The sequence below is a fragment of the Mirounga angustirostris genome, unplaced genomic scaffold, assembly GCF_029215605.1.
Source record: "Mirounga angustirostris isolate CCGP_5_RB_7025 unplaced genomic scaffold, mMirAng1.0.hap1 SCAF_5, whole genome shotgun sequence".
NCBI classification, from domain to species: Eukaryota; Metazoa; Chordata; class Mammalia; order Carnivora; family Phocidae; genus Mirounga; species Mirounga angustirostris.
In genome coordinates, this window is record NW_026991713.1 from 156,818,701 (window position 1) to 156,834,623 (window position 15,923).

Consider the following 15,923-nt stretch of genomic DNA (forward strand, 5'->3'; position numbering starts at 1 on the left):
ATCATTGTCTAATCAAAAGTCACAGAGACTTACTCAATGTATTCTCGTAAGAGGTTTATATTTTTAGCTGTTATATTCAGATTGTTGATCCTTTTGTAGTTGATTTCTATATATGGTATGAGACAGGGGTCCAGCACCATTTGTTTAAAAGACTATTCATTTCCCCATTTAATTAACTTGGTACTCTTGTTGAAACCAGTTGACCTCAGAAATACGGTTTTATTTCTGAACTCTCAATTATAGTTCATTGATCTGTATGTCTGTCCTTGTTTCAGTATCACCCCCATCTTGATTAATTTAGCTTTGTAGTACATTTTGATATTGGAATTTGGCTATGTCTTGACATTTATTTTGCAATTCTTAATACATTTAAGAATTACCTTTTTGGGGGATGCCTGGGTGGCTCAGTTGATTAAGTATCTGCCTTCAACTCAGGTCATGATCCCAGGGTTCTGGGATCGAGTTCCGCATTGGGCTCCCTGCTCAGAGGGGAGCCTGCTTCTCCCTCTGTCTGCCACTCCCCCTGCTTGTGCTCTCTCTCTCTGTCTCTCTCTCTCTCTGGCAAATGAATAAATAAAATCTTAAAAATTAAAAAAATAAATTAAAAAATTTTTTTAAAGAATTACCTTTTTTAACACACATAAGAAAACAAACCTAGTAGGAGTTTCATTGACATTGCTTTAATTCTGTAGAAAATTTTTGAAAGATTTATTATTTTTACAATTTTGAGTTTACAATCCATGGACTTGGTACATTCCTTTGCTTATTTAGTTGTAGCCATCCATCTATTTACTTTGGTCTTCTTCATTTTTATTTAATACTAATTAATTGTTATTGCTTTAGAGGTATTATAGATAGGTAGTTAGCTTTATTCCTACGTATCTTTTGATGTTCTTATAAATAGTATCACTTTTTGAAGTGTCATTTTTATTGTTTCTTGCTGATAGAAATAAAATTGAAAGAGCTCATTTTTGTATATTGAACTTGCTAAATTATTTTATTAACTTTAATAATTTATGAGTAGATATTTTTTATTTTCAATCGGTACATTCAAAGTACATTCAAAGCACCTGCTAATAAGGACACTACTTTTACTGCTTTGTTAAGGACATATAGTTTGAACTTAATCAAAGTGGTAATAGCAGACATCTAGTTTCATTCCAGTTTCAGAGAGAACATCTTCACTGACACTATGTGCCCTATTTCACACAGCTTTTATGAGCCAGAATTGAGATTCAAAGGGATCCTAGTTTCCTGATTTTTTTTTATAAAGATTTTTTTTTTAAAGATTTGATTTATTTGATAGAGAGAGACACAGAGAGAGCAGGAACACAAGCAAAGGGAGTGGGAGAGGGAGAAGCAGGCTTCCCGCTGAGCAGGGAGCCCGATGTGGGGCTCGATCCCAGGACCCCGGGATCATGACCTGAGCCGAAGGCAGACGCCCAACGACTGAGCCACCCAGGTGCCCCCTAGTTTCCTGATTAAGGAAGTTGATTCCCCCCTATTCTGTGTTTAGTAAACTTTTTTTTTTAATCATGAATAACTGTTCAGTTTTACTTAAGCTTCTGTTGAGATGCGCAAATGATTTTTCTTCTTTGTTTTACTGAATTACATATTCTGTCAAATTACATAAGCTGACTTTGTATAAAAAATTAAATAATAAACTGAATAATTGTACATGGAGATTATTGATCATGTTTCCTTAATAGAGGTAGAATTATTTAGGGAGAGAAATTAACAGAGTTTTTGTAGAATTGTTTCATTCTACCTAAATTTTCAAAATCATTGGCATAAATTTATTTATAATATCTCCTGATACTGTTAACATCTGTGAATTCCATAGAACTTCTCATTTTCATTTATGATATTCTGAATTTTTTCCACTTATATTTTTTCTTGATAAATCTTACCAAAGTTTATCAATTATATTAGTCTTTTCAAAAAACAAGCTTTCACATTTATTGATTGTTCCTATTGCATGTTTGTTTTTTAAATTATTAGTTTATATTCCTTATTATTTTCTTCCACATTTTACTTTTTGGAGGATTAATTTTCTAGCATCATAAGGTGGCTTCTTAAATCGTTTATTGTCAGCCTGTCTTCTTTTCATGATTAGGATGGATCTCAGTGGGGTTTGGAAAGTTTGTATTTTTCTTGCTTAGATTCTCTGAATTCTTGCATCTTTGAGTTGATCTCTCATTACTTTTGTAAAATTATCATCTTGGGAAGGCGCCACTTCCCAGAAGAACAACTTAAAAGACAGAATTATCCCTTGGAAGCTTAATGATGTGTAAAAAGAAGGAAAATATAGCAATAATGGATGGTACTACCAAAACAAAAGGTTATCAGGGAATCAGAAAACTGTATCCACATTACCACCATACCACCATTACCACCAGCAGAAGGACATTTACTTTTTTTAAGATTTTATTTATTTATTTGTGTGAGAGAGCACGCCCGAGCAGCACCCCTCCCCCCCCCCCACCCCACCCCCAGCAGCAGGCTCCCTGCTCAACAGGGAGCCCAATGCCAAACTCTGGGATCATGACCTCAGCCAAAGGCAGATGTTTAATCAACTGAGCCACCCAGGCATCCCAGAAAGACATTTATTAAAGAAATTCTATTTCACTTGGCCAACAGAAATTCTTTCATAAGCTAAGCAACCAAGTAATTAGCCGAAACTTTTCATTGCCACTCCATAAAATTATTGTTTTGATGGTTCATGAAAATTCACAATTCACAACAGAGATAGCCAACATTCATACAAAGTTAGTATGGCAAGAAGACAAAAATAAAAATAACACATACAAGAAAATAATCTTTTAAAAATCACAGAGTTAACTTAATTAGAAATAGACATACAGTGGGCAGCATGTGGGGAGCAAATATGGCTAAACATTAACATAGTTGATACTAGGTGTAGGAGATGGTCTCTTTATTTTACTATTTACTATTTTATTATTTTATTTTTATTTATTTTATTATTTATTTATTATTTATTATTTCAATTTTACTTTATATTTGAAAAAATTTTAAATGATAACATGGAGGGAAACAAGCTCCTGTAGACTATATAAAGCATGATACTATTTCTATAACATTCAAATTTAAAAATTAAACAAAATATTATTTACTTATACATAACACATATGTATTTCATATATATATTTACATTTATATGGTCCACTTGTAATTAAAATGGGAATGCAGAATACATTTCATCATAGCAGTTACCTCTGGAGGGTGGAGAAGTGAAGGAGCATATAAGTATTGTATTTTAAAATTATTTGTAAACTCTTAATTTGGAGCCTAGGTGATAGATTCCATTATAATACTATGCTTTAAATCTATACATATGCAGCATATATTCTGTATGAGTCAAATATTTTAAAAATATAATATAATTCTAAAATATGAGGAATGGAAAAGTTGAAATAATACTAGATTTGATGGTCTACCCAGGAATCTCAAAGGATCCTCTGATAAATTATTAAACTTTATATTATTAAACTTTAGAAGAATATATTGTGGTTGATTAATGCAAAATAAATGCAAACAAAACATTCACTTGCATTTCTGTACATAAACTGCAAACACTTGTAAAATATGATTCTTAAAAATGACAAAGTCCAATGGCATAGCTGGAACAATTTCAGCAACAAAATAAGGTAATGTTGGATTTGTAACTGAAAGTATAAATTGATCATATGAATCTATTTGGATATAAATAAATGACCAAATAAAAAAATGATGGATAGGAGAAAAATCTCCAATAGAGTTCCAATCAATGTATGTAGCTATTCCAACCTCAAGGAGGTAGAGGGTAACTTCACTCTCCTTATATGTGGGATGTACATTTTGACTTCCTTCCAGAGAATATTACAGAGTATGGACAGAGAGGGAAGGGAGTAACTTTACAGCAGAGACACCTGACAAACACAATCTCAACCAAGTGATCGAGGTCACTCTGGTAGTATGTGCCTTTTGTTGTTGTTGCAATAAAAATGTCACTTTATCTCTGTGATCTTCCTCCCAAAACCCCATAATCCCATCCTAATCATAAAGAAGAAAAAAAAGAAAAAATCAGATAGATCCCTGCTGAGGGAAGTCCTACAAAATACCTGACCAGTACTCCTCAAAACTGTCAATGTCATAAAAAATAAGGAAAATCTGAAGAATTGTCACAGCTAAGAGGAACTTCAGGAAACACAACTACAAAATGTAATATAGGATTCTGGACTGGTTCACAGAACAAAAAAGAAAGAAAGGAAGGAAGGAGGAAGGAAGGAAGGAAGGAAGAAAAACTACATTAAAAAAAAAGGAAACCTGAATAAATCAGGAACTTTAAAAATAAATAATAAATAAATAAATCAGGAACTTTAGTTAAGGATATTTGATATTTGTTAGTGATAATATTTATTCATTATTGTAACATGTACCATACTAATGTATGTTGTTAATAATTAGGGAAAGCATGTGCAGAGTATATGGAATTCTCCATACTGTCTTTGTAATTTTTCTGTAAATCTGAAACCATTCTAAAAGATAAACTTTTTTTAAAAGGAAGGAGAGTATATAATTTTCTTATAAGAGAAATTCTATACTTTTTATTCAACTTTCTTCTCAAGAAAGCTCAAGAAGTATCACTAATGGTCATTTTTACCTTTTTAAAGGAAAGTGTTATTTTTTGTAAGAGTATTTGCACTTTAATTTCTTCTAATTATCAATTTAAGATTTCACACTTCTGAAAGGATTTGGGGCATATTTTTCATGGCATGCAATAATTAATAGGCATATCAGTAAATATATTAATATTCATATGCTTACTTGATTAGTGTATATTATATTCATGAAATTAGTCTTCAAAATTCATTGTCGAAAAGATATTTGTGTAGCGGGATAATCACTTTTCACATTCCAAATAGTTTACCTGTCTCAATTTAGCCTAATACTTCATTTCATCCTATATTTCTTATTTATTGTTTTCTTAGTCCTTATTCATGGTGTCAGTGTTCTCTATTAAGATCTCTCTCTATCTCCCTCCCTCTCTCTCTCTCTCTCTCTCTCTCATTCTCAGGTACCGCAAAGAATGTTTATTCTTTGGACGAGAAAATGATTGGAAAGTACATGATTATAATGAGTATCACAGGCTTTATTTGCCTTCTCTTCATTTTCTTTTTGGACACTACTTTGTGGAAGCTAAGAACATTTTTCAATCAATATATTTACTTTGGTATCTATAAGACATTCAAGAAGGTGAGTAATTAAGCATGAGCCTTAACTCCAAGCAAAATCTTAAAAAAAGGGGGGAGGGGTGGCTCAGTTGGTTAAGCCTCTGCCTTGGCTTAGGTCATGATCTCAGAGTCCTGGGATCAAGCCCCTTATCGGGCTCCCTGCTCAGTAGGGAGCCTGCTTCTCCCTCTCCCACTCCCCCTGCTTGTGTTCCCTCTCTCGCTGTCTCTCTCTCTCTCTCTGTCAAATAAATAAATCTAAAAAAATCTTATTTCTCCCTCTCCCTCTCCCTCCCCCTCTCGCTCTGCCTGTCCCTGGCTTGTGCTCGCGCTCTCTCTTGCTCACGGTCTCTCAAATAAATAAATAAAATCTTAAGGAACAAAAAAAGTATAACTCCAAGCAAATGGAACATTAGGCCTAAAAATCATGTATCTATACATGACTATCTCAGTTACTGGTAAAAGAAAAATCTGTGTTCACAGAAATATATTTTCTTTTTTTAAATAAAGGTTATTTATTTTAGGGAGGGAGAGAGAGTGAGCTGGGGGGATGGGGGCAGAGAGAGAGAATCCTGAAGCACAGTCCCTGCTGAGCGCAGAGCACAAGCCCAACAAGGGTCTGGCTCCATCTCAGGAGTCTGAGATCATGACCTGAGCTGAAACCAAGAGTGGCTGCTTAACTGAGCCACCCAGGTGCCCCAGAAATGTATTTTCTTAAATAAAATCTATTGAGGTAATTTACCTACAAAAAACTATATTTGTTTTTATTGATTACTTCGAAGAACCAAACTTTGTGTTTACTAATTTCCTTTATTGTTGACTGTTTCCTTTTTCACTGATATTTTTGGTCTTTAAAATTTTTTCTTCCTGCTGCTTGCTTTTGGGTTACTTCCCTCCTAGCTTCTTTATGGAAAGATTGAAACTACAGGTTTTAGGGCTTTCTTCTGTAATAATATAAACATTTAAAGCAAAACAGTCCTCTAGCTGTACCCTGAAAAAATTTGATTTCTTCTATTTTCAGTATCATTCAAATGTTTAAGTATTTTTTAAATTTCCTGTATGATTTCTTCTTTTGATGTATGGATTAATTAAAGGTCTGTAAATAAATTTAAAAATATTTGGGAAGTTTCTAGATATATTAATTGTTACTGATTTCTACTTTAATTCCTTTGTGGTCAAAAAATATACTCTATGGTCAATCCTTTTAAATTAATTGATAATTGCTGTATGGCTCAGCATATGATCTATCTTGGTGATATGCCATGTGCATGTGAAATAAATGTGTATTTTGTATCTGTTAGTTGTAATGTTCTACAAATATCAGTTAGGTTATGATGGTTGATAGGATTGCTTACATCACCTAATCTCTAACTGATATTTTTGTTAGATTTATCTTTCAATTGCTGAAAAAATAGTGTAAAATCTCCAATCCTAGTTATTTCTCCCTTTAATTTTGTCATTTTTAAAACTATATTTTGAATCATTAAGCCAATAAACATTTACTATTATATGTTTTTTTGATTAATTGAATTATAGAGTGTCCCTGGTAATGACATATATCTCTGGTAATATTCTTTGTCTTAAAGTCTATTTCCTGTGACATTAATGTGGCACCTTCACTCTTGTACATGGTTTCTCATGGTATGCCATTTTATATACATTTATTTTCAAACTTCCGTCTTTACATTTAAAGTGGCTCCCTGTAAACAGCATGAAATTGGGTCCTGACTTTGTATCCATTCTGATAATCTCTGACTTTTCAATTTGAGCATTTAGTCCTTCATTGATAAATTTGTATTTCCATCTCCCACGTATATTATTTATCTTCTGTTTGTCCTTTTAGTTTTTTGTTTCACTCTTTTCACATTTCTGCCTGAACTTGGGTTAATTGAACATATTGGAATTCCATTTTAATTTTTCACTTCACTCTAGCAATACTTCTATATTTATCTTTAGTTGTCAATGCGGGGTTTACAAAATATATAGTTAATTTTTCATAGTCTCTTTATAGTTAATATTGTAAAATGTAGTAAATGTGAAACTGTAAACGTCCATTTCTATCCCTCATTGCTTTTAATGCTGTAGTTGGCGTATGTCTTACATCTATATATGACATTATGTTATTAACCATGAAAAATAATATATTTTGCTTTAATACACTATGTACTTCAAAGTAACCAACAGGAAAATCATTTTGTATTTACCTAGATATTTAGCATCTCTGGTGCTATTCATTCTTTCCTGAATATATGAGTTTCGTACTGCTGTGGTTTTCCTTTAGACTGAAAACTTACTTAAGGACTTACTTTAGTTAACAATTAGAGAAGAACTATGTTAGTCTTCTTTTATCTGAGAATATCTTTATTTACCTTCATTCTTGGAGTGTATTTTTGCTTTCTTTAGAAGCCTAGGTTGATAGTTGGGTTTTTTCTTGGCACTCTACGATGTCATTTCACTATCTTCTGGCTTCTTTTAATTCATATGAGAAGATACCAAATTGTTTTCTCTTGTATGTAATGCATTGCTTTTCTTTGGCTGTTTTTGAGTTTATTGTTATCTTTGGTTTCCATCAGTTTGACTCTGATGTACCAAGGCATGATGCCAGCTTGGCTAAGCCAGAACCTTATTTGCCAGAATCTTCTTCCCTGTATTATTCCGATTTAGAGTTGGTAAGGAAAGAAGTGCACATGAGATTTGGAAGGCAGAACTGAAGCAGACTTATTAGCCTCAGTCTTATAGCAGTGCATCGCTCTCCTTGTCCACTCCAAACTGTACTAGCAGCTGTGCATAATGCCACTAAAAAGAGTATCATCCAACATAAATCAAGCCACAGTTGTTTACTTAGGATAGATCAGAGAATGGCATTGTCATTTCCCATAATTTTATTCTTTTTTTAATACTTGTTCATTATATTGCTGTGTTTGATAAAGTAATGAATATCTAACAGTTCATTTTACTGTATTTTTCCTGTACCTATGTTTATATCTTACTTGTTTTTTACTAAGTTTTTAATTTTAATTCCAGTATAGTTAACATATGGTGTTATGTTAGTTTTCGGTATACAATATAGTGATTCAAAAATTCTATGCCTTACTGAGTGCTCATCATGATAAGTGTACTCTTAATCCTCTTCACCTACTTCACTTATCCCCCTATCCACCTCCTTTCTGGTAACCACCAGTTTGTTCTCTATAGTTAAGAGTCAGCTGCTTGGTTTGTCTCTTTCTCTTTTTTTCTTTGTCTTGTTTCTTAAATTCCACATATGAGTGAAATCATATGGTATTTATCTTTCTCTGACTTATTATACCTAGCATTATTCTCTCTAGCTCCATCCCTATTGTTGCAAATGGCAAGATTCCATTTTTATGACTGAGTAATATTCCACTATATATATATATATATATATATATATATATATGTATCACTTCTTCTTTATCCATTCAGTGGACATTTGGACTATTTCTATAATTTGGCTATTGTAAATAATGCTACAATAAACACAGTGGTGCATGTGTCCCTTTGAACCAATGTTTTTGTATTCTTTGGGCAAATAGCCAAAGTGCAATTGCTATTTTTAGCATTTTGAGGAACCTCCATACTGTTTTCCACAGTGGCTGTGCCAGTTTCCATTCCCACCATATAGTGGTGCTTTTTCTCCACATGCTAGCCAACAGCTGTTGTTTCTTGTGCTGTTGATTTTAGCCATTCTGACAGGTATGGGGTGATATCTCATTGTGCTTTTGATTTGCATTTCCCTGATGATGAGTGATGTTAAGCATCTCTTCATGTGTCTGTTAGCCATCTGGATGTCTTCTTCAGAAAAATGTCTGTTCCGTGTCTTCTGCCCATTTTGTAATCGGATTATCTGTTTTTTGGGTGTTGAGTTGTGTAAGTTCTTTACATATTTTGGATACTAACCCTTTATTGTATATGTCATTTGCAAAGATCTTCTCCCATTCAGTAGGTTGTCTTTTAGTTTTGATTGTTTCCTTCACTATGCAGAAGCTTTTTATTTTGATGTAGTCCCAATAGTTTATTTTTGCTTTTGTTTCTCTTGCCTCAGAAAACGTATCTCAAGAAAAGTTGCTATGGCTGATATCAAAGAGGTCACTACTGTGTTCTCTTTTAGAATTTTAATGGTTTCAGGTCTCACATTTAGGTCTTTAACCCATTTCAAATTTATTTTTGTGTGTACAGTGAAAGAAAGTGGCCCAGTTTCTTTCTTTTGCGTATTGCTTTCCAGTTTTTCCAACACCATTTGTTGAAGAGACTGTCCTTTTCCCATTCGATATTCTTTCCTGCTTTGTCAAAGATTAATTGACCATATAACTGTGGGTTGATTTTGTATCCTGCAACTTTATTAACTCATGTATCAGTTCTAGCAGTTTTTTGGTGGAGTCTTTCGGGTTTTCTATGTAGTATCATGTCATCTGCAAATAGTGAAAGTTTCTTCCTAACCAATTTGAATGCCTTTTATTGATTCTTGTTGTCTGATTGCTGTAGCTAGGACTTCCAGCACTATGTTGAATAAAAGTGGTGAGAGTGGACATCCTTGCCTGTAGTTGTCTTTTTTTAGTGGCATCTTTATCTGGTTTTGGTATCAGGATAATGCTGGTCTCATAAAATGAACTTGGAACTTTTTCTTCTTTTTCTATTTTCTGGAAAAGTTTGAGAAGAATAGGTATTAATTCTTCTTAAATGTTTGGTAGAGGGGCACCTGGGTGGCTTGGTCATTAAGCATCTGCCTTTGGCTCAGGTCATGATCCCAGGGTCCTGGGATCGAGCCCCACATCGGGCTCCCTGCTCGGCGGGAAGCCTGTTTCTCCCTCTCCCATCCCCCTGCTTGTGTTCCCTCTCTTACTGTGTCTCTCTCTGTCAAATAAATAAATAAAATCTTTAAAAAAAAAAAATCTCGTGCTAGCCTTGTGGGTTTTCCCTTGCAAGTTACGGTTTCCTTTTGTCTTCCTGATTTTACATTTTTTTGTTTTCACTATATTTTGCCAATCTAAGTATAGTATGTCTTGCTATGGGTCTGCTTCTCTGTGCCTCCTGCATCTGGATATCTTTTTCCTTCCTCAGATAGGGATATTTTTAACTATTATTTCTTCACATAAATTTTCTGCCCCCTTTTCTATCTTTTTCTTCTGGAACTACTATAATATGAATGTTATTACATTTGATGAAGTCACTGAGTTCCCTAAGTCTGTTCTTATTTTGCATTATTCTTTTATCTCTCTTTTGTTCAGTTTGATTACTTTCCATTACTCTGTCTTCTAGGTCATTAATTCGTTCCTCTGCTTCTTCCATCCTGCCTTTCATTCCATCAAGCATGCTTCTCATTTTGTTTATTGAGCCCTTTATCTATGCTATGTTATTTCTTATCTCTATGATAAGGGTCTCACTCATATCTTTCACTCTTTTCTTAAGTCCAGTGAGTATCCTTATGATCACTGCTTTAAATTCTGTATTAGGCATGTTACTTATATCTGTTTCTTTTAGATCTCAGGCCATGGCCTTGTCCCGTTCTTTCATTGGGGATAAATTTCTCAGCCAGCTCTTTCTTCTGTTCTTAAAAGTAGTGACTTTATGAAGAAGAGGTCCTGTACTGCCCTGCAGTGCAATGTCCCCTGCTCAGCAGAACCTGACACTTTAGGAGAGTATCCTTTGTGTTGCTTTTACCCTGCTGTTGTCTCTGAGTCACTTATCATTTCAGTGCAGTCATCTGCACTCACTGCCTGTTGTGGGCTGTGCTCACTCTCTGTGGTATTAGTGGGATCCAGGCAGGCCAGCTTTTTTTTTTTTTTTTAAGATTTTATTTATTTATTTGAGAGAGAGAGAATGAGAGAGAGCACATGAGAGGGGGGAGGGTCAGAGGGAGAAGCAGACTTCCTGCCGAGCAGGGAGCCCGATGCAGGACTCTATCCAGGGACTCCAGGATCATGACCTGAGCCGAAGGCAGTCGCTTAACCAACTGAGCCACCCAGGCGCCCAAGGCAGGCCAGCTTTGAGGGGGCATGCCTGCCAGGGAATGTGGGAGTGAGGCAGGGGTGTGAGCAAAATTTGAGCTGGGCTACTAGTCCTATACCAGATCCCCTAAAGCACTGTGACAGCTGAGGGCTCTAGACCATGGCAGCTGGTGGGGGAGGCTGAGCCAGCAATGGCTGGACACAGTTGGGGCTAGTGCATGAAGGTGGCTCAGGGAGTATAGCTCAGTGCCAAGTTGGATGTGCACAGTGCAGTGCCACACTTGTGCACCAGGCAGCTGTGTAGGGGCACACGTGTTAACAAAATTTGCCCTGAGCCCAGAGCCAAGGCTAGCAGACTCCGAGTCGGTGAGTCCTCAGGAGAACTCATGGGCTTAGTGCAGTGCCAGCCCATTAGGTAGCAAATGTCTGTTCAGCACCACCTCCTGCAAATAGCTTTGTGTTTATGCTGGGGGCTGGGGGAGGAAAATGGAATGTGCCAGCTCCCTTGTTTTCGTAGAAGTCCTCCAACACACTCTGAAATCAGTATGCATAGATCTGTCTCTTTTAAAAACTCATGGAATGCAGCCCCTCTGGTTTTTAAAGCCAAATATTATGGGGATTAGTCTTCCTTGTTTAAGCTCCCTGGTGCAAGGGCCTCTTTCATTGCTCATGCATAGCTCCCTCCCTCCTATGGGCAGCCTCCCTCTACCTTTCTGACCTTTGTAACCTTTCAGATGCAGCTTCTTCTCTACATTTAGCTGTGGAGTTTGTTCTGCCAATCTTCAGATTGCTCTCCTGTTTATTTACTTGGATGTGGATGATACCTAGTTATAAACATGGGATGGGGAGAGCTCAGGCTCCTCCTACTCCACCATCTTCCCAAGCTCTGTCCTATACCACTTCTTTATCCATTAATCATCTATTAATGGACACTTGGGCTGCTTCCATAATTTGGCTATTGTAATAAAGCTGCTATAAACATAGGGATGCATGTATGCCTTTGAATTAGTGTTTTTGCATTTTGGGGTTATATACCAGTAGTGAAATTGCTGGATATAATGTAGTTCTATTTTTAACTTTTTGAGGAACCTCCATACTGATTTCCAGAGTGGCTGCACCAGTTTCCATTCCCACCAACAGTGCACCAGGATTCCTTTTTCTCCACATCCTCACCAACACTCATTGTTTCTTGTGTTGTTGATTTTAGCCATCCTGACAGGTGTGAGGTGGTATCTCATTGTAGTTTTGATTTGCATTTCCCTGATGATGAGTGATGTTGAGCATCTTTTCATGTGTCAGTTGGCCATCTGGATGTCTTCTTTCAAAAAATGTCTGTTCATGTCTTCTGCTCATTTTGTAATTGGATTATTTGTTTTTTGGGTGTTGAGTTGTGTAAGTTCTTTATATATTTTGGATGCTAACCCTTTATTGAATATGTCATTTGCAAATATCTTCTCCCATTTCATAGGTTGCCTTTTAGTTTTGTTGATTGTTTCCTTCACTGTACAGAAGCTTTTTGTTTTGATTTAGTCCCAAGAGTTAAACATTTTTACTTTTATTTCTCTTGTCTCAGGAGACATATCTAGAAAAATCTTGCTGTGGCCAATGTCAAAGAAATTATTGCCTATGTTCTCTTCCAGGAATTTTATGCTTTCAGGTCTCACATTTAGATCTGTGATCCATTTTATATTTATTTTTATGTATGGTATGAGAAAGTGGTCCAGTTTCATTCTTTTGCATGTTTGCTCTGCAGTTTTCCCTACACCATTTGTTGAAGAGACTGTCTTTTTCCCATTGTATATTCTTTCCTCCTTTGTTGAAGATTCATTGACCATATAACTGTGGCTTTATTTCTGGGTTTTCTGTTCTGTTCTATTGATCTATGTGTCTGTTATTGTTCCAGTACCATATTGTTTTGATTAGTACAGCTTTGTAATATAACTTGAAGTCTGGAATTGTGATATCCTGTCTTGTTTCATTTCATTTTTAAGGTTCTTTTGACTACTTAGAGTCTCTGTGGTTACATACAAATATTGGGATTATTTGTTCTAGTTCTCTGAAAAAATCTGTTGGTACTTTGATAGGGATTGCATTAAATGTGTAGATTGCTTTGGGTACAATAGACAGTTTAACAATATTTGTCCTTCCAATTAATGAGCATAGAATGTCTTTCCATTTTTTTGTGTCATCTTTAATTCTTTCATCAGTGTTTTATAGTTTTCAGAGTGCAGATCTCCCATGATTCAATTCTTAGAACATTTATAATTCTTAGAGTTGCAGTTAAATAGCATGGGTGTTTTTTCCAATTTCTGTTTACCAATAAGATTATATTTTAGGGGCGCCTTGGTGGCTCAGTCAGTTAAGCGTCCAACTCTTGATTATGGCTCAGGCCATGGTCCCAGGGTCGTGGGATCGAGCCCCGTGTTGGGCTCTGCACTCAGTGCAGAGTCTGCTTGTCCCTCTCTCTTTGCTCCTCCTCCTAGTCTCCCTCTCTCTCTAAAATAAATAAATAAAATCTTTAAAAAAAAAAAAAAAAGATTATATTTTGACCAATGCCCTAACCTTGTGTTAGCATTTGGCACTCTTTATGAGTTGGTGAAAACAAAGGAATAATTCTAGTCATATTTTAAAATTGAGAATTTTTAACTGAGAGGTAATTTTTTACTTTAATTTTAATAAAATTAAAAATAAAATTAAAAGTGGTAAAGATGAATCCTAGCTTGGGGTGTCTTACACAGACTGTCAGAGTCTCAGCAACTTCCCAACTCCTCATCTCTTCGGAACTTATTTTTTTTCTTGTCTGGATGGCAATATGTTGGGGTTTTTTTTCTCCTTTGCCCATAAGTTTTTGTAACTTCACCAACATATATCATAGTATGTATTTCAATATTCTTTTTCTTGGGACGTGATTTCCTTAATTTCAAAGTTAGTCATCTAAGTTTTACCATCTTTGAATTTTTATAGATATTTATAGGTGTGAAACCATTACAGTCTCATCATAATCAAAATATAGAATATTTCCCTCATATCAGAAGTTTTCCTTTGCAAGGAGCTCTTAGGTTTACTCACTTAGTATTCGTCTGAGGTTCAGAGTATCTGTGGTAATGTCCCATTATTCATTCTTCATATTGGTAATTTATTTTTTTACTGATCCGTTAAACTAAAGGTTATTGAATTTTGTAGATATTTTAAATAACCCACTTTTGGTTGCATTGATTATTTTTCTTCTATGATTTGTATTTCCAATAACACTGAGTTCACTCTTGTCATTATTATATCTTTCTGCTTATTAGGGATTTGTATTATTTGACTTTTATTTCTAGTTTCTTCTGGTAGAAGTTTGGACCACTGAGACTTTATTCTTTTTTCAAAATTTTATTATTTTTAATATAAATATTTAATGATATAAATCTCTCTAATCACTGCTTTAGCTGCATCTCACAGATTTTGAAATATCATGTTTTCATTTCATTCTCTTCAAAACCTATTCTAATATCTTTCATGATTCCTTTTTTGATGCATGAGTTATTTGTAAAGAGTGTTGTTTAATTTCTAAATATTTCAGAATTTTATAGATATTGTTCTGCTGTTGATTTCTAATTTTCTTATTATTGCTGGAGTACATATTCTTCTGTCTTCATAAATTTATGAAGTTGTTTCATGGCCCAAAATATGCCCTATCTTGGCGAATGTTCCTTGTGTACTCGAAAAAATGCATATTCTGCTTTTATTGGTACAGTGTTCTTGAACTGTTAACTAGAAAAAGTTGTTTAATAATGTTGTTCAATTTTTCTGTATTTTGTTTTTTTCATCAACACATTGTACCAACTGTCAAGAGATTAGTGTTAAAGACTCTAGGCATGGCAGTGGATTTGCCTATTTCTGTTTCTTCTTTCCTTTTTTCTCTTTCTTTCTTTCTTTCTTTCTTTCTTTCTTTCATTTCTTGGTTTTGGCCTTATCTAATATTTTAGAGTTAAAATATTAGGGGCACGTACACTTAGGATTTTTATATCCTCTTGATGAATTGGCCCTTTATCATTATGTAATTGCTTTTTTAAAAAATCTCTGGTGATATTCCTTGTTCTATAATATACTCTGATGTTACTCTGCCAATTTTTTCATGTATACATTTTGCATGATGTATCTTTTTTTTATCATTTGACCTTTAACCTGTGTATATTATTATATTTGAAATGAGTTTCTTATAGATAGCATAGTTTACTTTGTTTTAAAGATTATTTATTTATTTATTTGACAGAGAGAGAGAGAGAGACAGCAAGAGAGGGAACGCAAGCGGGGGGGAGTGGGAGAGGGAGAAGCAGGCTTCCTGCAGAACAGGGAGCCCGATGCGGGGCTCGATTCCAGGACCCTGGGATCATGACCTGAGCCAAAGGCAGACGCTTAACAACTGAGCCACCCAGGCACCCACCCCTTCATGTCTTCTTTTGGATTAGCAGTATTTTTATGATTCATTTGCATCTCCACTACTAATTGATTAGCTGAGCCTCTTGGTTGTAACAATATAAACTCTTCCAATCCATGTGCACAGAATATCTTTTCCTTTGTGTCTTTTAAATTTTCTTTCATTGTCTTGTAGTTCTCCGTGTACAGGAATTTCACCTACATGATTAAATTTATTCCTAGGTATTTTATTCTTTCTAATGCAGTTGTAAGTGGGATTGTTTTCTTAATTTCTCTTTCTGATAGATCATTATTAGTGTACAGA

The 15,923-nt window shown here is 34.9% G+C and overlaps 1 protein-coding gene across 1 annotated transcript in view; it reads left to right on the top strand.

Moving 5' to 3' along the window:
* The window catches only part of LOC123840994 (phospholipid-transporting ATPase ABCA3-like), a 157,206-nt gene that overhangs the window by 97,218 nt on the left and 44,065 nt on the right, over positions 1 to 15,923 (top strand). Inside the window, exon 25 of the mRNA XM_064590317.1 lies at positions 5,078 to 5,256. Within this exon, the coding sequence (XP_064446387.1) occupies positions 5,078 to 5,256 (179 nt within the window). The remainder of the gene's footprint in view (positions 1 to 5,077; positions 5,257 to 15,923) is intronic.